General features: G+C 42.6%; 1 protein-coding gene across 3 annotated transcripts in view; it reads right to left on the reverse strand.

Annotated features, from left to right (window-relative positions):
• C1QTNF7 (C1q and TNF related 7) overlaps positions 1-18,850 on the reverse strand; it is a 104,344-nt gene extending 85,494 nt beyond the window's left edge. For 2 of the 3 annotated variants that reach the window (XM_077877313.1, XM_077877336.1), the window contains exon 1: positions 18,022-18,277. In XM_077877313.1, the coding sequence (XP_077733439.1) occupies positions 18,022-18,034 (13 nt within the window). In that variant the 5' untranslated portion in view covers positions 18,035-18,277. Of the gene's footprint in view, positions 1-18,021; positions 18,278-18,347; positions 18,559-18,741 lie in introns of those variants that run through there. The other variant, XM_077877343.1, reaches the window with a different exon arrangement.
• Between the last annotated feature and the right edge of the window lie 6,393 nt (positions 18,851-25,243).

Genomic DNA, 25,243 nt, shown 5'->3' on the forward strand with positions numbered 1-25,243 from the left:
TTTTTTTTTTGGAGGGGTGATTTTGTTGTTCAAATGGTCCCCAAGCATAAAAGTCCTATCCAGTGATCCCTAAGCACAAGAGGGCTGTGAGGTGCCTTAGGGAGAAACCATGAAAGAAAAGCTTCATTCAGGCATGAGTTACTGTGCTGTTGGCCATGAGTTCAATGTTAATGAATCAACAATACACATTAAATAAAGTGCCTTTAAACAGAAACACATGTAAAACAAGGTTATATGTTGATCCACTGCTGAAAACGTGATCAGAACCTGGCAGGACCCTAACCCTGTGTTTTCCCCAGGAGCAGAGATTCAGGATTTGCTAATTCAGTTTTTGGAATGACTTTACATAGAACAGAACTACTGGGAATTTTAAGAATTGACTGTATGGGTTTTAAAAGACTGATGGATTCTTTTTGCTCATAGACCCCACTCTCCAATGCCTGGTCACCTGCTCCAGTTCTAAAGCTCTCACTAGCTATCTGGAGAATGGCTGCCTGGCCAAAAGGAGGCCACTGCAGGCCTTTTCCATGGGCCAGGCCATGGTTATTGCCCTGCCAGGCCCCTGATGACAAACCCATATTTGTCAGGGGTCCCCCCAGCTGCAGAGACCAGCTCAGTTCTAACCATATCGCTCTGTCCTGTGAGGAGTCATTTAAGTGTCATGTGTCCTCTAACAGTCAGAGATAGGCCTGCCTCTTTCTCAGATATTATCCCCCTTGATGCAGGGTGGTTTCAAGTGGCATGAAAACCATTCTGGATATGAGGAGCAGGTGCAAGAGACAAACTTTAATTGAACAAACCTTAATAATAACTGTCACTACTTATTGAACATTATGGGGGACTGGAAACTGGATGGAGGCCAGCCTCCCACCCACCAGACCTCTAGGCAGACCATCAATGAAAGGGTTAATGCCTGTTGCAGCCAGGGCTTCTGACCTGCTTTACAGAGCACTTTACACTTGGTTTCAGTTCATCTCTGCCACTGCCCTCTGCATGACCCTTATCATCCACATTTCTTTTTTTTTTTTAATAAATTTGTTTTTTATTGGTGTTCACTTTGCCAACATACAGAATAACACCCAGTGCTTATCCCATCAAGATCCACATTTCTTGATGAGAAAAGTAAGCTTCAGAGAAGGTGTGGAATTTGTTTAAACCCACACAACTAGCAAGTGGCCAACGTGGGGTTGAGCATGAGTGTGCAAGCTGTCAGTCCTTGTTTGCAAACTGGCAGTCAAGTTTGATCTGCTGTTTTATTTGGGGTTTAACTGATCTGAATTAGCTGCTATTATTTAAAAACCAGAAAATACATTTAGAGCATTCCAGCAGCTGGTGCCCTCTTAAGGTAGAGCAGTAGGGTCTAGCTTTCATGGTCTTCACTGGGGCCCAGAGCTTTCATTTGCATCTCCAGCCTGGGGCTGCAGATATTGATTTAGAGCCCTGCTCACTGCTGTGTGGGCTCCTTCCTTCCAGTCTGATGCTGTTACCTACATTCTTTCATCTGATCCTTGTGCTTTCATTATGATTCTGCAGCTGAATGAATTTGCCCCAGATCATCTGGCTAAATGAACTGAGATTCAATCGGAGCTTTCCAGCCCCTTTTCCCACACAGTCTTCTTGAATTTTTACAACCTGTACACAGCAGGGACCCATTATTTGCCTCCAAGCAAGGCCTCGCAAGGATATTTTTAATGCATCAATTTCTAAAAGCAAGCATCTAGTGGTGTCACACCTGCATACATGAACAAGGGTGGAGGGAGGCAGCAATGTCTTTCTGGGAAATTGATCTCTAAGTATTAAACAAGTTCAAGTGCATTTTATATTCTGACAATTTATGCTTTGGGGCCTGTAATTTAAATTTGTCTCTTCAGCATTGGGAAAAATCCTTTAGGAGACAAGTACATTTTTCCCCCATTGGCTTTCCCCTTATCTTGTGTTCCTGCTTCCTAAGGTCAACATGAGTGTATGGGGCCTCTGTCTTTAGCGGGTGGACTTTCTTGGCTGGAAGAGTTCCTAGAATTCCTTCATTGTCAGGATGAGATTTCCACATCAAAGGCCACGGGATTTAGTCCATTCAACATGAGCTATTGGGTGGAGCACAAACAGACTAAAGATGCCTGCTTCATTCCGAATAGGACACAGCAGAGCCCAGATGGCATGCAGAGAACAGCCATGGCCTTCAGAGTGTCATGGAATCCTTCTGAGTAAAGTTCTCCATCTGTCCTCCCCACACTCTGTCCCTCTCTCACACCTTGGCCAGGCTAATCCTTCTAAAATTCTGTATCTCATATCTCTCCCTCACTCAAGAGCTCTGATGGGTTCCCTAGTTCCTAGGATAAAGTCAACATTACCTCTCCTGTATTGAGTCTATCACAGTTTGAACTCTTATCCAAACCTTATCTAACTTATATCTTACTACTTTCCTTCCATAACATTTTACTCTGATCACAGCCAAGGGCTACTTGGCCTTCACTGGAGACTCCATATGTGAGTCTTTTCTGCTATGTCCCACAGGACACGTGTGTCCTCTTATTTCTTCAAGACCTTGTCCAGCCTCCTCTCCTTTGAAATTTGGGACTTATGAGCCTTATTTTCCCAAGCTGGCAGATAACTTTTGATGAGGATTAAGTGCACACAATCAGCCTTCCACAAAACATCTGTGGAAGAGGAAGGGCTAGCAGCACTTCATCACAGAGATCCACAAATACTGCTATGTACCTTGACTGAAGCTTTGGACACACAATACATCAGCTTCTGATTTCCAAGGATTAGAATTGATACATTAGAATTGATATCTATCTATCTATCATCTATCTATCTATCTATCTATCTATCTATCTATCTATCTATCTATCATCTATCTATCCATCTCAATATATATATCAAATATACATAAAATTAGATATATATGTATTTATTTTACTTCAAAATGTCCTTTTTTGTTATGCACTATCATTTGAAATTTCATTTGTATGCTCCAGTCCACAATGATAAAATCATTAATGTATCTATTTACTTCATAGAATTCTTTTTTTTTAAAGATTATATTTATTTATTCATGGGAAATACAGAGAGAGAGAGAGAGAGAGACAGAGACATAGGCAAAGGGGAGGCAGACTCTCTGTGGGGAGCCTGATGTGGGACTTGATTCAGGGCTCCAGAATTATGACCTGAGCCAAAGGCAGACAGTCACTGAGCCACCTAGTCATCCCTATAGAATTCCCTTTAAAAAGGAATTAAAAAAAAAAGATATATAAATATATATATATATATATATATATATATATATATAGGTGCCTGGGTGACTAGTGGGTTAAGAATCTGACTTTGGCTCAGGTCATGATCCCAGGGTCCGGCTCAGCAGAGAGTCTGCTTGTTTCTCTGCTGCTCTCCCCACTCATCTTATCTCTCTCTCAAATAAATAAATTTAAAAACCTTACAAATATATATATTATATATATAAATTATATATATTTTTATATATTATATATTACATGTATATTATTTATAATATATATTTTATTCATAATATATAATACATATTTTTATTTATATATTTTATATCTAAATTATATATATATTTGATTACCTTCTGAGATTCATCCATTTATTGGTTCAAACACATTATGGACAAATAGTATTTTCATTATTGCACAAATAACCCAGCTTCTTTTTCTTTCCTGGTAAATGGGAATAATACTAATCTCAGGGAGTGACTGGGAAGACATAATGAGATAATGCTTGTCTAACAGTGACATGAAGTATGTGTCAGACAAAGTGGGCACTCAGCAACTGTCCACATTTCCTTTATTCCGATGACTTTTATAATCAGTTAGGGATATCATAGACAGGAATTTCGTCTGAATCACCACAAAATCCCTGGTTGGATTCGGTCTGAGACTCAAGCTCTATTTGAGGTGTTTGTGTTTTATGGGTCTATCGTATGGCTTCTTTCAAATTTTTCTTTAACTTTTGAAGAAAATCTGAAAATAAGAGCTGAAAGTAAAATGCTCAGCCAGTTCTCCCTTTTATGGGCATGTTGGTAGTTTTTCTGTCCAAACTAAACAGTCTCTGTTATGGTCTTACCCAACTTGATTTGCAAAGAATCTAAAACTTGTCCTGGAATGAACTTGCTGGCCAGTTGCTTTTAAAATATGATATTAAAATATGTTTTTAAAAGGCAACAAAAAATGTCACTGGCTCTTTCATGTAGACATTGCATCAGCAATTTCTAGGCTTTTTGATTGGAAAGGAAAGCAATGTTTTGCTCGGTCCCCCATCTGAGTGCAAGGGATAACTAATAATAATACCTACAGATGGCAACCAAATGGAAATCAGCTCTTTGACACAGATTATGCAGCTATTTGGAGCTAATATTATATTTTTTATTAGATTTCTTTCTCCTCTAAGCTAATATTCCAGAAATCAAAGTAGCCCTCTGGACCATATATACCAGGATGTACAGAAAGAAAATATTGCTTGCAAACAGACATTAATCAGTTTTCAGGGCTAATGAAAGGAGGTAGAGATTTGGTTTCAGCAAGTAAAGGTGGCCAAATGAGCTGGCATATGTCAGAGGTCAGCAGGATTACACGTCCAGGGAAGGAGGAAGGAGTGAGCAGGTGGTGCGGAGAAACGGTGTTGAGTGTGGCTGTTTCTGTCTGAACCCTGCCACACCTGAGCTCAAGATGCTGCATTTTCAGGTTAGTGTCAGCTGCAGGCGATCCCGGGTCTGGCTGTTCCTCCACTATCTCCCCGGGCACCGATGTGAGTGATGCCAATGACCCCATGCCCACCCCTTCTTGCTCAAGCTCTCTGCAACCTAGAGTCGGAGCTGCAGACTCTGATACATCTTCCACTCTTTCTATCATTTCACTCAGAGGGCCCAGTGCTGGGACATGACTTTCCAGGTCAGTTTTTGTCATTTGGTGGGTTTTGATGGGAGCATGCAGCTCTCCAAAGACTGAATTTGTGTTTTATCTGGTGGTGCAATGGTAAGGCTGAAAAGACTCATGGACTTTGGGGTCAGACAGATCCAGGTCTGAACCCCGCTTTGCCACTTACTGACTCTGAGTAACCACCTACCCTCTCTGAATCTCATTTCCTCACCTGAAGAATTTCCTTATCTCTAAGATGGGAAGCAGTCACTCTATAGGATTTTGTGAGGCTTACCAGTGGTAATCAAGTGATGTATTTGACACACAGCAGAAAATATAACAAGCGACAGTTAAAATGAACCAAGGGATGAGGTAGAAAGCAGAGAGCACATTTGGTCAGGACTCTGTGATGAACCAGAAATGGTCCAGATGAAATTTACCAAATCGATGCAAACATTTTTTCACTATGTTCCAAAATTTAAATTGCAAGCATACAAGATACCGTAGACTCATCTCTGGCTCAAATATATTCAGGTCTCCCATATTCTAGGAAGAAATTATTTTGCTTTCACTAACTCCTCAAGCTCTGTTCCTTACCCTTCCCTTCCAGTTCTGCCACATTTGTTGAAGGATGGAGCCTTGAGGCCTGTAGCCTCTTCTCAACCTCTTGCTCCTTTCACAGCCTACTCTGTTTCCACAGTTCTCCTGAAAGGTCTCTCTCGAGTCTAGAAAGTCACCACTGTGCTCATATTGCCCCTACAGCCTTGTCAACTCTACAGCTTTCCAGCCTGACGGCCAGCACTTCCTTTCAAACAGCAGTTCTCAATCTTGGCTGCATATTAGAATCACCTGGGGAGGGGAGCTTTAAAAAAATGATCGATGCTTGGATTCCACCCTCTAGAAGTCCTTATGTTTAGGTCTAGGGTACAGCCTGGGTGCCGGGATTTTTCAAAGCCCCCCTGTCGATGACTAAGGGGCAGCTAAAGTTGAGAATTACAGCTAAGTTGACTCCTCTCCTTCATTCATATAACACTGCAAAGCTCTGTTTCCCCTGCTTGAACACTTCTTCTGAATCTCTTTCAGGGCGTCACCCAAATCCTGTTTAGAATGCAATTTTGTGAGTAAGGCAAGTTATAGTTGGGGTCGTTGCTATCGTGTTGCTAAAGGAATCTGGAATTCTTGGTTCATCAGGAGCTTACTGAATATAGGTTCAGGGTATAGCTGGATGGCTATGGGGAAAGAGATAAGGAGGAAGGGAAGGGGAGGGAGGAAGGAATGAAGGAAGGAGAGAGGGAGGGAGGGAGGGAAGGAAGGAAGGAGAGAGGGAGGGAGGGAGGACAGGAAAGAAGGAAGGAAAATCTTATACTCCATGATCCAAACAACTTAATAACCCTGTATATCTAATGCTTTCTCTTCTGCATCTCAACAGAGGTACCAGGAATATTGTTAGCTATGATTGATTGAGCACCATATTATATCCTCACAGCAACTTTGATGAGAAGGATACTATTTTCCTTATTTTTTACAGCCAGGAAATGGAATCAGGAGAGTTAGTTGCCTCAGAACACAAGCCTAGAAAATGAGAGAGCTGCTATTTTAACTCAGGTCAAATCCTCCATGGATTTGGGGCACCTGGGTGGCTCAGTGGTTGAGCATCTGCCTTCGGCTCAGGTTGTAATCCTGGGGTCCTGGGATCAAGTTCCACATCCAGCAACCTATGGGGAGCCTGATTCTCCCTCTGCCTATGTCTCTGCCTCTCTCTCTCATGAATACATAAATAAATAAATCTTAAAAAGAATCCTAAGTAATTAATGCCAAATCTTGGGAGAACTCCTTCAGAAATCCTTCCTGAGGGAGATTCAACTACCTGAAATTGGTCTTGTATCTCATGCCCCTTTTCCCTTCTCTGGAGTGGGACCCTGCCATCCTTCTATGTGTGCCTTTGTGTTCATGCTTCTCCTCTTCTCATCACCCAGGCCACCTCTGTTCTGCTTGGCAATGCCATGTGAACAGGTGGTGTCTGGAGTCATAGAGCAGTGGTGGCATCAGGTGGGGCAGGGACCAAGCGTGCCACATGTCTGGGAGAACGGCCAAGTCAATAACGACACAGAAAGTTTGCTGTGGTGGCTCTCGTCTTCTCTGCTCAGTAGGAAGTGTGGTACCTGAAGGACCAGGTTTTTGCTGGGAGGGAGAGGCAAGGTTTCTCTGAGGGTCTCAGGGGAAGTATTGGTGATAAGAAAAGGAAAGAGTGCAGGATTGGGAAAGATGGGACAAAGGAATGTCTTTAGGGAAAAAGGTAAGGATTCAGCAAAACCTTTCTTTCCACCTCTCCCCCCACCATTCCTTTTCCCCATCCCTCCCTCAATTCTGTGGTCCCTTTCTCCCCAAACCAGCCAGCTGTCCCTTGAACCTGACTCAGAAAGCTTTTCTGATTAACCATGGATTGCACATTCCCTCTAGCAACACCATGGCAACAACTTCAGCTACCAATTGCCTTAATTATAAGATTTGCATGCTTTGCCCCACAAAACAACATTTAAAAAGGATGTGAGTGAGATTTTAATGCAACACGGTGGTGGAGAGGTTGGGACGGAAAAGTGAGCTGAGACGTGGGGAAGGACACTTGTTCCATGGTGGGATGGAGTCAGGGCAACAGAAAGGGAAGTCATCACCCCCCTCCTGCGACCTTGCATCCTGAACTCACCAGAGAATACACGAGGCGCTTGATGTCTGAAAAGATTGGGTTTGGCTGCCAGGAAGTGAAATTTCACGCTCAATCATGGTAACCGGATTCATCCTTGTGGTTTGCACATTTTGCCCGTCCTCCAGCTCATGGCTTTGATTTTCTATTTCCTCTTAAAACTGCTTCATTTTGCACTTGTCTTTGAACTGAGCTCCAATCGCGTGTGGGAAGGCCACGCTGACACGAATGGCGTTTCCGTTCTGTGCCAGGCACGGTGCTAGGCTCTCCAGTGCTGGGGGGCATGCGTACCCACAAAGATGGAGGCTAGGCCCGACGGGGGAGGCTTGGAGAAGAGGGTGAGGAGAAAATGGGAAGAGGACAGGATTTTGGAGAAGGAGGTGGCTGGAATGGAAGAGAGATGGGCAGGAAAAGCAGAAGACAGAGATAGGTGGCGAATGTGGGAGGGGGCAGGGAAAGGAAATACTGTGTAGAAGAGAGAAGTAGAGGGTGCTTGGGTGGCTCAGGGGATTAAACATCTGCCTACGGCTCAGGTCATGATCTCCGGGTCTTGGGATAGAGCTCCACGTTGGGCTCCCTGCTCAGTGGGGAGTCTGCTTCTCCCCTCTGCTTCTGCTCCTCCCCCTGCTTGTGATCTCTCTGTCTCTCCCAATCTGTCTCAAATATATAAATAAAGCTTTTTAAAAAGTGGTGGGACGGGAAGGGAGCTGGCTGAGTGAAGAGGGTGAGTAGGAGCAGGACAAGGGGTGTGAATCGGAAGATAAAGAAAATGGCAGGAGAGATGGAGTCTCAATGGAAGGGGAACATGGTGTTTCCATGGAAAGGGCTGGAGGTGTTAGGAACTTAATGGTATTTCCCTCCCCTATTTACATAATGAAGCCCTTCCTAATTCTCGATGTGACTATATTTGGAGATAAGACCTTTAAGGAGGTAATTAAGGTGAAGAAAGTTATGGGAATGGGCCTCTAATCCAATTGGACTGGTGTCCTCATAAGAGGAAGAGACACCAGATCTCTCTCTCTCTCTCTCTGTCATGTGAAGACTCAGGGAGAAAGCAGCTGTCTGCCAGAAAGAAGGGTTTTCACAAGAAACTAACCCTGCCGGCCCCTTGCTCTTAGACTTCCAGCCTCCAGAACTATGAGAAGGTAGATTTCTGTTGTTCAAGTCCCAGGCTGTGGCATTATTTCGCTATGGTGGCCTGAGTGCACAAAGACAAGGGGTATGGAGATTGAGGATTCCCATAGGAGGCCAGGAGAATCAGCATTCACCCCAACCTGCCCATGTCTGGGAGGTGGGCAGTGACACAAGTTTCACATTTCCTCCTCCAATCCAAAGAACACAAGGATACCAGCTCTGTTGGCCAGGAGATTATATGCTCAGGTATGTATGGGTCACAGCTAACTGATGGTGAGATTTTGGGTCTCATTTGTAAAAACTGCTAAGCAGCATCAGCCTTATTGGGAGTTCTGAAAGGATTAAAGAAGGCTTTACCACACAAGTACCTTATGGGGAGGGCATGCACTCCGTTAAGTATAGCTGTTAGTGTTGTGTGCATCTGTGCGCATGTTTGTTTAGGAAAGTTGTTTTTTAAGATTTTTTATTTATTTATTCAGAGAGAGAGAGAGAGAGAGAGAGAGAGAGAGAGAGAGCAGGCACCGTGCAGAGAGCCTGACGTGGGACTCGATCCAGGGTCTCCAGGATCATGCCCTGGGCTGCAGGCGGTGCTAAACTGCTGCGCCACTGGGGCTGCCCTGTTTAGGAAAGTTTTTTATTTTATTTTATTTTTTTTATAATAAATTTATTTTTTATTGGTGTTCAATTTACCAACATACAGAATAATACCCAGTGCTCATCCCGTCAAGTGCCCCCCTCAGTGCCCGTCACCCATTCACCCCCAACCCCCGCCCTCCTCCCCTTCCACCACCCCTGGTTAGTTTCTCAGAGTTAGGAGTCTTTATGTTTTGTCTCCCTTTCTGATATTTCTCACACATTTCTTCTCCCTTCCCTTATATTCCCTTTCACTATTATTTATATTCCCCAAATGAATGAGACCATATAATGTTTGTTCTCTGATTGACTTACTTCACTCAGCATAATACCCTCCAGTTCTATCCACGTTGAAGCAAATGGTGGGTATTTGTCGTTTCTCATGGCTGAGTAATATTCCATTGTATACATAGACCACATCTTTATCCATTCATCTTTCAAAGGAAAGTTTTTTGAAGAGCAAAGGCTCTTGAGATTTCCCACACAACAAGAAAGTGGGATCTTTGTTTCTGTCTCTAGATTATATTGAGTCATGCAAAATTGCCATTTCTAAGGGTCAAAGCACAGTAAGTTTTTTTTTTAAGATTTATTTATTTATTTCAAACACAGAGAGAGAGAGAGAGAGCGCACATGTGAGAGAGCACAAGGGGGTGGGAGGGGCAGAGGGAGAAGCAGATGCCCAGCTGAGCAGGGAGCCCAAGGTGTGGCTGGATTCCAGGACTCTGGGATCATGATCTGAGCTAAGGTAGATGCTTAACTGACTGAGCTACCCAGGTACCCCCCTCTTTTATTACAGTAAGTGTTTTTTGAAAAGGAACATTTCACATACAAATGCAGATATATGGACTTACTTGAAATATCTTTAGATCTAAGCACCATGAGGCCACTTTGCCCCACAGATACTGCCCACTTCAGGGGGAGCATGCTGCCCTAGGTCCCCAGGGTCTCTACCTCTCACTTACTCATGTACACTTCCTGCGAGGTCCAATAGCTTTAGGATGGTAGCCCATGACTTAATGTATTGCCTAGAGCTCTGCTCATGTGCTGTTGATAAGACAGAGAAATGGGTACACTTTCTTTTGCAGGAAAAAGTATTAGAACAAAAGTATGTAGAACCGTGAGAGCAAATGGGGAGCATAAATCATCGCAAAACAAACATCCTGAGGCCTTGGCTGATCAAAACAAGCCCGGAAAAGCCAGTCTGGATTTTGTCACTCTGTTTTGACGGCATCATGGAAACACTTGCCTCTTGGCTGAAATCCTTTCCCTTAACACGTTTCATTCACATGCAAGTCCATTTACCGAGTATCCTGTGTGTATTCCTTTCTCTTCCTTGTGCTTTTGTTTTAATCCCCTACTAGATGTCAGTGTGTCCAGTTAGAAGCAATCCCATAAAAACGAGGCTGAGGGAAACATTAGATGGCTGGCCAAAAGTATCAGGCTCCGAACAATAACAAAAATTTGTATCACTTTCTAGCTCACATACTTTTTCTTACATCATATCACATCAACTATTTCCAGAATCCAGTAGAATAGGAATATATTATTCCCATTTTCGATGATGAGCAAACAGAGGCTCAGAGTTCAAATAACTTGCACAACTAGGAAGGGTTAGGGCTGAAAATACACACAGAGCAAGCACAGTTCCTGATTCTTCATTCTAGGTAACTGTGAAGAAAAGCAATACCACAACATGGGTCAAAGTTGGCTTTGCTACAACTAAGTTTAAAAAATAACCCACGTGTTGTATGAGATGGGCTTACTAGCAAAGTGGATCCTTGTTTAGCATCAAGAAAAATGGAGTATTTAAGTCAGAGAGCGTTAATTGGACATTGGATTCCCTGCAGCCTGGGCTGTAGACAGTATGCAAAGTAGTAGCTAGACCAGCTCTAGAAAGTACCCGGTTCTCCCTTAGAATTCACTGATTTCATTCTACATTCTTTCCTGCTAGTCCTAGAGTGAGTTCAGATCCTTTCTCAATGTGGGACTCCAAGTAGTCACTCTCCATCCCAGAAAGCTGATACGGAGTTAGCACTAGATGTGAAACTTATCTGGAATTTGGTGTTCGGGTCTGGAGGTCTGTTTCAAGAGGGGCATGAATATTCTCGGTGAATCCTATGGTGTCCAGGGCAAGTCCTTCCTATAAGTGCAGGGAGACCAGGGGAGGGTGGGAAGGCACACAGTGACATCTTCAAGTGGATGTTTCCTTGCTATGGCTAAATGCAACACAAGGACTAATGGAGAAACATTAAAAGGGGCCATATTTTGGGCATGATAAAGAATTTCCTGTTGACCAGTGGTGCTTTAATGGAAGGTGCTGCCTAATTAAGTATGAATGTGTTGTTACTGGTACAATGAAGCTGGAGGTGAGATCTGTAATGTGGATAAACTCTAAAAGTCTTTTTGGGGTGCCTGGGTGGTTCAGTTGGTTAAGCATCTGCCTTCGGCTCAGGTTATGATCTCAGGGCCCTGGAATCGAGCCCCACATCAGCGGAGAATCTGCTTGTCCCTCTCCTTCTGCCCCTCCCCCTCGCTTGTGCTCTCTCTCAAACAAATAAAATCTTAAAAAAGAATTCTAGGGACACCTGGGTGGCTCAGTAGTTGAGCAGCTGCCTTCAGCCCAGGGCGTGATCCTGAAGTCCTGGGATCGAGTCCCAAGTTGGGCTCCCTGCATGGAGCCTGCTTCTCTCTCTGCCAGTGTCTCTGCCTCTCTCTCTCTCTCTCTCTCTCTCTGTGTGTGTCTCTCATGAAGAAATAAATAAAATCTTAAAAAAAAATTCTAAAAGTCGGTTTGGATACTATTCCATCTCAGCCTCAGGGACAAACAGGGGGATGATCAACAGTTTCTGAGATATTTTAGGGGTCTGGCACATAAAACTGTCATCAGGAATCAAAGTTTTTGTTGCGTTTCCAGATTATATCGGAATCATATAAAATTGCCATTTTTGGTAGGTAATAAAATGGTTGAAGGTCAGCAATTTGATATGATTCAGCATAATTCATACAAAGGCAAGGGATGAACTCAATTCCTATGAGACATGGAGAAAAGAATGCCTGAGAAAATGTGGAGTTCACCATACACAGGTATTGGGTTGTTGAGGGTTGAATCGTGTTCCCCTGAAATTCCAGGTTGAAGGACTTCAGAATATGACTGTACAAGAAGGTAAGGCATTTAAAGCTGTGATAAAGTTACAATAAGGCCCATTAAGGAGACCCTAATCCAATCTGACTGGTATCCTTGTAAGAAGATGTTTGGATACACAAGGAGTTACTAGGGCTTCTCTGCATAGAAGAAAGAATATGTGAAGACACAGCAAGAAGGCAGCCATCTGTAAGCCAAGCAGAGAGGCTTCAGAAGAAACCAAACCTACTGATACCTTAATCTTGGACTTCGTGCCTCCAGAACTGTGAGAATATAAATTTCTGTTGTTGAAGCCCCCAGCCTGTGGTACTTAGTATACCTGGATATGTGGCTATATGGGGAGCTGGAGAGATGAACGTGGACAAGGAGTGTGGTCCAAAGACAGGTTTTCAAAAGCCCTCCAAGACCATTCCATTGATCTTTACTGGGAAGGAAAAGAGGAGATGCTAATGATCCAAGAAATTGATAGATATTTACCTATGATAAAAGAGTTGGTAATGGTGATAAATTCAAAGCATCCCCTGATGAGGATTCCATCAATGTCAAATTAGATTTCACAGTGAAATGGGATAAAAACGAACTACAGTTAACACTCCTCCATCACAAGAGGTAGGCAGCTAAATTTTGCAAAAGGCACACAGCCAGGATGATGGGTAAATTTTCTTCTGAAAGGATATATTAAAATGTACCCTCCCCCAATCACTGCATGCCTGTACCATTACTGTGTAATTGCCAAGGCTATATACTCATAAAACTTTTGCACACCCTAAAATTCTTCTGGAAATATGCCTGCTTGATATGGAGAAGCAGTCTAGAAATGTGATTGAATAGGGAACTGTATAGTTAATGATTTCCATAAAAGTGCATAGCAGGCTATTTTCATGGAGTTTGAAGTGTTGGAAGGCCGTTGGACACCAACTTGCTCCTCCTGTCCTTTCCATCTCTTACCCTCTCTCATTTTACAGGGTTGAATCTGGATTTAGCGAGGCCTCCAAGTTATTATTCTGACAGGACTCTGTGATGGTCAGAGCCTTGCTGTAGCAGGTTTAGGGGACTGGGCCCAACGAGCATCTCTACCCTTTAACTGCTGTGTGAACATCTGCTATTCTTATCTCATCTGGACAGATATTGCTTCTTAACTGGAGAATTAGTCTCTGCTCCTTCTGGACACTGATTAATCATCTTAAATCATCATTCTAATAAACTTCCAAGGAGTTACTTTGTTTACAAACTTTTAATGATTATTCCATGAAAAGAGAAATCTGAACTTTGTGGTTTGGCATTCAAGGCTTTCTATGATCTGATTACAACCAAGTCTGGTTATTTTTTTTCCATCTAAGTCTTCTGAGCTCATTTCCCTCTGCTCTATATGTGCGCCCTTTTCTGCCACGGTAGCTTTGCTGCTACTCCTCACGCTGTCCTCTTTCATGCTTTTACTAATGTTCTTGCTGCCTGGATATCCCTTCCACCAATCCCTATCTATCTTTCAAGGCTAAATTACACATTACTTCCTCTGAGGAGTCTTCCCTGCATGCAAGATGCACAGCATCAGATGGTCCTGAGTTTGAGAGCATACCCTGCCCCTCACTTCCTAGAACATCTCTGGAAGGTTATTGAATTTCTCTAGGGCTCAGTTTTCTCGCTGTGATATGGGCAAGTCAATATCCACCATGTAGCCTTATGAAGTACATATGGGACAGCCATACTGTGAAGTACTTGGCATAGTTCCTTTTACGTGGTAAACATCAAAGAATGTTACATACTACTCTGATTATTCCAGGGAACTGCAGACTCCCTTTCTGTGAATTCCCATTCATCTGAACTCTCTGATAGTCTTCCTTGTAAATCTGGGTTTTGCATTTTAGATATTAGGACTCACATGTTGTGTTCCCCATGCTATTTGTTAACTCCTTGAAGGTGTGATCGTGGTTTAGTTAGTGTGTGTCCTGTGCATTGACCTCTTTTCTGTAAGCTCTCAGACCACAGGCAAAGGCTGACCTTGTAGGCGTGAAATTTGGGTATGACAACAATTTGCTTTTTTTCTTTTTTTTTTAAGATTTATTCATTCATGAGAGAGAGAGAGAGAGAGAGAGAGAGGCAGAGAGAGAAGCAGACTCCCTGCGGGAAGTCCAATGCAGGACTTGATGCCAGGACCCCAGGATCACGACCTGAGTCAAACGCAGATGCTCAACCACTGAGCCACCCAGGTTCCCCACAACAATTTGCTTTGCTGTCACTTTTCTCTTCCCTCTAAAAGTTGACAATAGTTTTTTGTTTTGTTTTTGTTTTTGTTTTTGTTTTAAAGTCAGTTTCCTTAGATATGAGAATCCTAGTTGTAGGGCTTTTGTTTTCTAGAAACATGGCAGATAATGCGTGAAGAGGCTGGTAGAGATTGATAAGTTGGGAAAGACACATGTCTGTGGCCTGAACTAATTAGGCCAACTTAGCCTCACCATTTTCCATCATGCCATCTGTATTCCAGGTTTGTGTGATACTTCTGGGATGGGGGGCAAGGTTTTATATTCTGATGCGCTTGGAAAACACTAGATTCTAAAGACCCACTCATGGAGAGACAGAGGATGTTGTAAGAAACTAAAATGTGTGAGAAGTCCTACAGTAAAGAAACCAGCTCTTAATAGCTAATAAGAGTAGCTAACATTCATTGAGCTCTTTCATGGCAGATATTTTGATAGTAGGCCCTTTATACGAATTCTTTAATTTAATCCTCAAATGCTATAATTATTATCCTTACTTTACAGATGAAGAAATCAATGCTTGAATGGTCCAAGTTCTTACAGCTCCTTACTCTTAAGAGTTGGAGCTGGGATTGGAATCAGATATTTGTAACTCTAGAACCTGTTCTGGTTCACTGTGATACACAGCTTCTCATATTCCTGGATTTGCCTGATCAGGAAGTACTTTTGGTTATCCTCTTATTAATAACCCATGAAAGTCATGTCCCTTGGGATGCACTTTGGGCAACAGAGCTTTGCTTTCCCAAGCTACTTGGTTCATGGGAGCAGCCGTGACCTTTCCACCTCTGCACTTTGCTTACTGACCTCTGCCTGTATGTTCTTGCTCACCTCGCCTTTATCATAACATTTTACTCTTCCTCCAACGCCTAGTTCAAATGCAACTGTATGAGGAGCTTTCTTTGATGTCAGCAGGTTGATGTGCAAAGGCATCTGTGTTCTCCACTCCTGTTAATGTTCAGTCTCTCTGTCAAGAGCCATGCTCAAAGAGCCTCGGTAAAGTTTCTGGCACTGAGTGGGCACTCAGAGTTTAGTGAATCACAATCTTCCTAGCTGCTCTAGGGGGTCATTTCCCGAGCCTGGGGCTCTTTAAGTCACAGGTCATAGACTTGCGGGTTATGACTGTAGCTGGTGACCTGGGCTGAGTCTGGCTCCAACCCTTTTCAGGTTTGGAGAGCATCACTCCTGAACTCCCTGGCAGTTCATTAGTTAACACTGTCCCCCCTCTGTGCCTCGCAGATGTTGCCTCTCCCCAGCCTCTGTGAGGTGAAGAGCACGATTAGGTCACATTGGGCCTCTTGTCAGTGTCCTTCTGGGGACAAACCTGACCTGTCCTTTCCAGGGTGTTGTCTAGGTTTCATTACAAAGCCCCCCAGTGGCTGTGCCTTGGATGAGTCAGCTGGCTTGGGGCTTCATTAGCAACTCTAATTGCCTTTTTGTTTTTGTCCTCTTTGGGGCCTTCTGAGGCCCAGAGGTGGGGCCTGGCGGGCCTGGCGGGCCTGGCTTCCAGAAATGCCGCCAGCCTCCACAAGAGCCCGTGATGGGAAGTCCGCGCCCCACTCCCCAGCAGCCACGTCATGCCACACTGCGCATTTCTGGGCCGCACCCTTCCCCAGGGTGCACTCAGGCGCCATGCAACCGCTGGCCATCCCAGCTCCCTGGCTGCCTGTGATGAGGTCATGGGGTGGGGTAATGGAGACCCCCCCTCCAAATAGGGTGGGGGCTTCCCCAACTGGCCTGGGAATGGTGGAGATGAGGAGATGGTAATAATCTTGTCCGTCCAACCCACTGCTCCCTCTCTTGAGCTTGCATGGCCGGCATGGACAGAAGTGGAGGGAGGAAGAGAGAGCCGGGAAGAAACAGGGAGGAGAAGGAGAGCAGAGTGGCAGGCGTGGATTCCTCACTTCCTCCATTAACAACTGGAGATGGAAAAAGGAGCTAGCAGTTTCTCTTGACCACCTTGCAATGAGCCGATCAAGCTGCCTTCTCTCCTCTCTGTAATGTCCTTCTTCTGATCTTAACCTCTTTTTTTTTTTTTTTTCACTCACTGAGACCACAAAAGGTAGGGGAAGCCACCATAATCCATCTTATATAATTAGAATTTGACACAGAAGGAAAAAATATCCCAGAAACAGAGCAGCAGCTGGTCTGGCAAGGCAGGTGAAGCCCTTCCCAACCCAAGAACACTTCTCCGGGCAGAGCCTCACATTCTCACCCAGGCCTAATGAGCACGTTTGCTCTTGCTTCTGCACCAGTGGGTCTCGTAGACTGAAGTCGCCTAGGTGTCCCAGAGCACTCAAGCTTGGTCAAACCCACCAGGTTTTTAGCCTCCGCCCGTGAGTACATATGTGTGCGTGGAGGAATGAATGCTCTGTTAAAATTGAAGCCTGCCGGGAGAATTTGCAGATAGATCTCTGTGGATAGCTAGCTATTTGCATCTGGAATTCTGTCTCGGAAAGATGGGAAATCTGATAAGAGAGACTTTCCCAGGGAAATAGGAACAGCACATCACACATTTACGTGTCCCTCCACCTAAAACCACCGCATACTTCCCATATGATCATTGCCATAGAAAACCAAGGAATACCTAAGCCTCTCTGCTCCCTACTTGTATCAAAGGCACAATCAAGAGGGCAAAGCCACCCTCACCAGACCCTAGCATTGTCAGTCAACTGCAACCAGAATGAACAAACATGGAATTGAACTTTTTTTCTCCTAGGACATCAGAGCCATAACATCCTTATCCGGTCGTTACAAAGGAAAAGCCAAATGATTTATTTAACTTTAAAAAACATATTCTGCAAAACAAGTTTATAAGAAGTCATAGTAACCACACTTAAGAAAATTTTTTGGAATGATAGTAAAATCTTCCATGGGAAAGATTTCCAACTTAATAGAAAGATCATAGCTCTGGAAGCCGAATTGCACGTAACGGGATAAGAAAACACAGATACTCTGACCCGGGAAATAAATGAGCCCATCACCACACTAGTGAATGTGAGGCGCATCAGGTTGGAGATTCTGAGGAATATCTTGCACACATTTTCTAAGAGAAATCTCATTTTTCAAATAGTCAAAGCTATTTCACAGAGATTTGCGTCAAGCAGAATAGAAAGCAGGAGAAGGCATGACTGCTGAGGTTTTCCAACCTCTGATTTATCATTTGTTGACATACTTTCTACAAGTTCCTCATTTCTTTACAAGTAGCTGTCTTAAGTTCTTCCAGTAAATATTTTTGATGAAGGCCAAACAGGAGGCAAAAAGTTCAAGAGAATGGCTTACCTTTTCTAGGCATGGCTGATGTCAAAATTTTCCCCAAAACATGAGGCTTTCTTGCTTTGGTTGTCCCATGAATTTAGAAACCATTAAAAAATTTAAAGCAGAAATACGTGTGTCTTATTCGAAGCTGCTTCGAAACAATACAAAAAATAACGCGATGAAAAATAAAGTGCTCTTCTGAGCATGAGATTGTGTTTGAAGCTTGGAGCTCATGCTGTTGCACGAAGTTTTGCAACTGTCTTTCTCAGTTTAAACAACCTCCCGCTCCTCCCCACCACTTGCCAACGTCTATAATTTAAAGCAACTGCGATCCTTCCCATAATACTCACATTTCAAAGAGCTTAATATATACGCTCGTTAGGAAAGAGTAGGAGCGGGTGACGTTCCTCTGCAAACCCGGGACCGAGGCAAATGGGAAGCAAAGGTTTCAGGTATCTGAGCAATTCTGTCTCTTTTACCCGTAGCTCTTCTCACTCTGTTACTTCAAGTTGCTTCTTTGCCTTTTCAAGTGATGCCTTGAGACCAAAAGGCATCACTTCACTGGAAGAAAAAAAAAAAAAAACACACAGAAAAGTTTCTGTCTCAACTTATAGGACAGTGATACTAGTGAAATTATGTTTAAACTTTTGCTAACACAATTATTTCTATTCAATTCTGCCCTAATTCATCTGTTTGAAAATGTAAAATTAATGTGCATTACGTTTTCATAAAAGAGGAAAATACCTAAAATGATGTCATTTGAATTGGACTTATTTTAGCTTGCATCCTGTATATGAATCATAAACTCTAGGAGGGATACTCGCTTTGCAGAGTGTGTCCATGTAGCTGGGTAAGTCTCTGACATAGAGACTGTAATCAATGTTCCTGATTTCACTCTTTCAACCACACTTCCCCATTTGCCATTAAACACACACACACACAGAGCATTTGTGAATTCAAATTACAGCCAACTTAAAGTGATGATTTAAAAAAAATATTTATAGTATATCTTAAAGCTGGTCTTGCTTAGTATCTGAGAGATAATAAGTACTCAGTAAATACCTCCTGCATGAATAAAGGATTGTAATGGCTCAGGGCATTCAACAGTTTTGACAAGTTGGGTTTGCATTTAGAATATGTTCACATCGGGGAAGGATAATATGTCAAAGCTTGTACAGAGAGTAAACAGGACAACGTGTGCTCTTGCCAGATTTAATGAATGGTTATGATATAATAAAAATCACCTAAATTAATATAGAAAACAGTTAAGTAAATAAACCATTTAATGGAGAATAGAGATGTCAAAACAGGCATGATCTATTCAGTATGCTTACTATGTAAGCTTATGCAAACAATTACAGTACAAAAGCCTCATTCATTATTTTAAAACTATAGATTATTTCTCATGGTGTTTTTTATGAGTTACCTAAAGTAACTCTTACGCTATGGACAGGGGACAATACCTCTGACTGAAATTGTGCAAAGAGAGAAAGTGTCTAATACTGCAGGGAAGGGGTCAGCTTTCAGATTTTCTTTGCTATGAAAGCAGAGAAAAAGGTAGAGTCTGTTTTTGACTCTGTTTCTACTGAGGAGACATCTACAGGCACTAGGATGTGTAGTGTCTGTCCCAGACCTGGATCCATGATTTTCCAATTATGTGACTTCGCATGTTTTTTTAATCTCTTTAAGCATTTGCTTACTTAATTGTGAAAGATTAAATATAAATATGTTAAACAACCTATTTGCATATATGCGCACAGTGTTGCATTTATCCAATGAAAGTCAATAAACTCCTCACTATGTTACTTAGCAGGACCTATTGTGAGTCATTGTGATTTACCACAGCAGCTAGCCTTGCTTCCCCTGACCAATACTAAAATTGGTAACGGGTGTGGGTGCCGCTGTAACAAAAGCCTACACTCAGTGTTGTTGGCTAAGTAGTCAGGAGCTAAGTAGTCAGGAGCTGAGTGGCAAGGAGCTGGATACCAGACGCCGTGAGGTGAGGTGCCGTGTTTTGTCCCAATGGCACGTTGGTAAAACTGACATCTATGATAACTTGCAAAGCATCTGTGCCAGTTACCCTGTAGCCCTAGGATGAGAGGGCGGGGTGGGGGGGCAGGGGAGAAGGAACATCCATTGTGTGTGTCTTGGCTGCTATTACTGCATTTTGCAAGGTGTTTCAAGAATGCAATGAGCCTCGGAAAGAAATGGCTAAATTATAAACAGAAAGAAAAGAGAATAGAGAGATGGTACCTAAATTTGATGGCTTTTAGGAGCCTACCAATCTTTTGAAAGTCTTATTTTGCTAAAGTAACTATAAGCCTGTACTAGAAATATCTTTCAAGTTTGAAAACAATCCTCCTATCAGCCGGTGAACTGTTGCCTGCATGTTGTTGAGGAGGGCTGGCTCCTCAATACATATCACAGAGGAAGCAAGCAGAACCACTCAGAAGGAAGGACTGAGGGCCATAGAGAAAAAAGGACAAGGGAGTTCTCAGAGAACAAAGTCAGGCCCATATCCACAACTTCTTTCACCCTTAAGGCAGATGGTCTTACCATGTCTGCCTGGCCAGATGTGGCATCAGTGTCTGTTGTGTGTCTCCTATTCTTTCCCTTCTGAAGGGAAATTTTTGTTGTAGTTATATCACTATTGTTACTTCACTTCTTGTGTGTGTGTGTGTGTGTGTGAGAGAGAGAGAGAGAGAGAGAATGAGAGACAGTGAGAGAAAGGGAGAGGGAGGAAATTTGTATTTTGGGGTGATAGAGATCACTTTTCTTTTAGTTTACAGATCACTGGATCAGGAGATGGTACATCCAGGGATGCCTGGGTGGCTCAGTGGTTGAGTGTCCACCCTTGGCTCAGGTTGTCATCCCGGGGTCCTGGGATCGAGTCCTGTATTGGGCTTCCTGGGGAGCCCTCTGCCTATGTCTCTGTTCTCTGTGTGTATCTCATGAATAAATAAATACAATCTTAAAAAGAGAAATGGCACATCCAGACTTATGACATGAAATTCACATAACTCAGAAGTCTTCACTTTGATCCATGCAGTGACCAGATGGAATTTGAGGTTTTTTCCTTTGAAGAGGTGTGTATTCTGTGTTTGTGTTCTTCTCCTTATACATAAGGAAAGAGGGAAGAAAATGGATATGTGGTGACCAGAAGGGTAAACTATGGCAAGTATGTTTAGGATTTAGTGATGTCTTTATATTCTTCTCCATTACCTGGCCTCCCTTGCTGTTTGTTTGACCATGTGACTGATTTTGGCCAATGGGACATGAGCAGGAGTAATGGAGGGTTAATTTGAGGCTGGGGTAGCAGCTGGTGTACCTACTCCACATTTTTTCTCTTCCCTCTACCCCTATGGCAGGAAGCAAAAGAGGTATTGGACCTGTAGTAGAAGGCACCCCAAACCCTGTGGCATCTCTTAGAAGATGCTGCCTAGGAGAACTGCCTGACTGCATCAGACAAACCTATGTTGTGTTCCCCCACTGAGTTTGGGGGTTTGTCATAGTTGGCTAGTGACAACTACTCTGATGCAGATAGCTGCATTGAAAGATTTTTGGAAGATTAAAAGAGATAATATATGCAAAGAATGCAGAAGAGGGCCTGACACAATAAAAAGTTCTGAACAAATGGTGGGTATTTTTATATTAAACATAAATCCCCACTTTCCTGCTCTTGCAAAACCAATCTAGATAAATGTCAGTTGTGAACATTATAAATTTAAGGCTTGTAAATGGTGCGCTGTTGAGCTAAGTAAATTGGAAACTATGGAAAGATTAGTGACAGAAATAGATGCTGAAAACAAAATTTATTCCCCATCCTTAAAAATATTTGCATTTATTACAAAAATTGTCCAATGAGTTGCTGTCAACTTTCACAAGCAACCTTCAAAGCAGGGGATAAAGGAAATTATAAACTCCAAGTTACAAGTTAAATACACTCTTTAGCATTTAACCAGTGTAAACTCCACTTACCCAAACATTTATTTTACTGTGTGTACAGAACAAAGCTGTCATCCTGACATTGACTGTTCCAGGCTGCTCCTCAGTCAAAATGTGCTGAAGAGTGTATTCATGCTAGTTGAGAGCTAATGTTTCCAAAAGCTGCCCTCTACTCAGGCCATGTGTGGTTGGCTTTGAACTGCTGTAAACGGCAGTACAGAAGGTCCTGGTTCATACGTTTTGTTTCTAACTCAAGTATTTTGAGCACTCCCCACTAGAAATACAGCTTCCTTCACTCTGCAAACTCTTTTAAAGGGTCAGACAGACCCCTTTCTCTTCTACCATTTTTTTAAAAATTGAGTGATAGTAGAGCAGTTTATTGAGCGATAGTACAACTCTGCCAAAGAGAGAGGGGACCCGAGAGTGTTGCCCGTTCTTTACCATTTTAAAGCAGTAATGACAACAATGACAAACATTTGTTGAGCATTAACTATGTACTAGGCACTGCTTTATGTGCTCTGTAAGTATATGAACTCATTTAATTCTTTCAATAGTCTTATGAGGTAGATACTAACATTATTGTCAATTTACGGATGAGGAACCTAGATAAAGTACAGAGAGCTTAAGTGACTACCTCAAGGTCACACAGCCAGTAAGTAGAAGAGATAGGATTTATTTATTTATTTTTAAAGATTTATTTATTTGAGAGAGAGAGAGAAAAAGAAAAAGAAAGAAGGGGGAAAGGCGGAGAGAGAGGGAGAGGGAGTCTCAAGCAGACCCCCCACTGAGCGTGAAGCCCAAGGAGGGGCTGGATCCCAGCACCCTGATCTCATGACCTGAGCAGAAACCATGAGTCTGACACTTCACTGACTGAGCCACCCCGGAACCCTGCAAAACTGGTATTTGAATGGAGGTTGTTTGGTTCTAGTACCTGAACTCTTAAATGCTGGTTAAAACACAATCTTATTGCCAAATGAAGAGATTATGCTTACACCATATATTTTCCTTAGCGTCCATTACATTAGAGATGAATACAGATTACTTCTGAAAGACACCCCAAACTCTTAGTGGCAGCAGGTTGTTATTCTTGGAAAACATGCAGTTCCCTATCTGAATGTAATTATAAAGTTTGAACATTTTTCATTTATTAAGGATTGTGCTCTTATGGTTAACTTTATTTCTTCTTCTTTGCATGAATGCAGCAGCCAAGTTTCCAATTATATCCTAAAACCCAGGTGGCTTCATCTGGATTTTATAATAAAGCCTTTGCTAAGTTCTATCAAATATGTGAAGACATCGAGGAAGAGGCCAAAGGAGAAATGAATCTTGTTGGAAAATTTCATCTTCCTCTTGGAAGATGTTACTGAAGTTTGGAGATTGGAGAGTAAATGAAATGTTCTTTATTGAGAGTGGTAGGAAATCCTACCACTACACAGTCCTAACTGAAGTGAAACCACTTAGGGGGTGCTGATTCTGCTCCAGAGGGTCAGATGATACACAGATACCTACTGTGTGCTTGTTGCTATTAGCTCTGAGAAACAGACACCGGACAGAGCCTTTCTTTGAGTTTCTCGAGCACTCACCTTTCATGGTTTCCAGTCATGTTGAGCAAATCTGAAAGCCTGTTTTAACTTTCTTGGTGGTAGAGGGTAGCAGATCAACTTATTGCAAGCAGTCAAAACTAGAAAAGGAGACTATTTGTTTGTAAATCATAGAATTGTAGATTTGGAAGAAGATTGGAGAGGTTCTAATTCACTCTCTCTCTGTTCATGAGCCTTGGCAGAAAGCCACTCTGCTTGACAGCTCCCAGGGAGAGGGGCCACAACTTTATCAGGCTAATCTCTGAGTAACAGCAAATATTCCTATTCCATTTTTCACACATAAAAGCTGGTACAATTTCCAAAGGCAACACTCGGCCTCTTCTCTCCCCACAGGTCCATCTTCCTTATCCCAAGCTCAACAATTCTGGCTCTTTCAATTGTTCTTCATGCAACATGATTTCAATTAACTTACCATCTTGGTTGGTTGCCCTTCAGTGAACCAATATCCAATTAATTGCTAAATGACTCATGAGCACTGTATTAAGCTTACCAGAAATCAACAGTCTGAGTTATAGTCTGAACTCTGCTATTGGCCTTGAAAAGTCATTTTCACACTCTGGGCCTCTGTGTGCCCCTCCTGCATCACAGTACTTTGAGAAGCCTCACTTGGCCTTTGACTTTCCTTTGCAGGCTCTTTGTTTCATGAGTTGGTCACCCAGTATTCAGAATCTATAGAACTAATATGACCTCTCCAGAAGCACCATTCTTGTTTTTCTCATGCTGGCTCTCACTTCCTGGAGATAATACCATCCCTTCAGGTTTAGTATCTCAAAAGCAAAACTATTTTCCCTCAAACTCACTCTTCCTGAGCTGCCTAATTCTGTCATTAAAACCACAATCCTCTCAGGTTCTCAGGATTTTGAATATTGCGTTTACTCCCTCTTCTACTTCCCCCAAAACATTCCATCATAAAATCCCGATTGTCCTTTCTTGGTTATGTCTTTAAAATCTGGCATCCTGGAGCACTTATATTATTATGATTTATTTATCCCATTGTTTCTCTGGAAGTGTTGTCTGTGGGATCATATTCTGGAATGTGCCATGGGAAGGGACAGGATAGTAAAATAAGTTTGGATGATACTAGTTATATATGGGAACCTCTTAGTCTGCCATAACAAAATGTCGTAAACTGTGTGCTTCAAACAATAGAAATGTATTTTCTCATGGTTCTGGAGGCTGGAGATCTGAGATCAGAGTGCCAGCTGGGTTAGGTTCTGGTAAGAGCACCCTTTCTGTCTTGTTGCAGGCACCTTCTCACTGTGTCCTCACATGGCAAGGAGAGAGAGTTCTTGTGTCTATTCCTTTCTTTCTTGTTTTCTTTTCTTTTTTTTTTTTTTAAATGGGATACTAATCTCATCATGAGGGCCCCACCCTTGTAACATCTAAAATTAAATATCTCCCAAAGGCCACATCCCCAAATGCCATCATATTGAATGTTAGGATTTTAATATATGAATTTTGAGGAAACATAATTCAGTCCATAACATTCTGCCCTTGGCTTCCCAAAATTCATGTTTTCTTGTATTCAGAATACATTCATTCCATCTCAACAGCCTCAAAAGTCTTGACTTGTCCTAGTATCAATTCTAAAGTCCAAATTCTCATTTAAATATCATCCTAGTCAGATATAGGTGAAACCCTAGGTAGGAGGCAGATTTCTCTCCAGCTGCAAACCTGTGAAACCGGATAAGTCATATGAT

This window comes from Canis aureus, chromosome 2 (genome assembly GCF_053574225.1).
Source record: "Canis aureus isolate CA01 chromosome 2, VMU_Caureus_v.1.0, whole genome shotgun sequence".
NCBI lineage: Eukaryota > Metazoa > Chordata > Mammalia > Carnivora > Canidae > Canis > Canis aureus.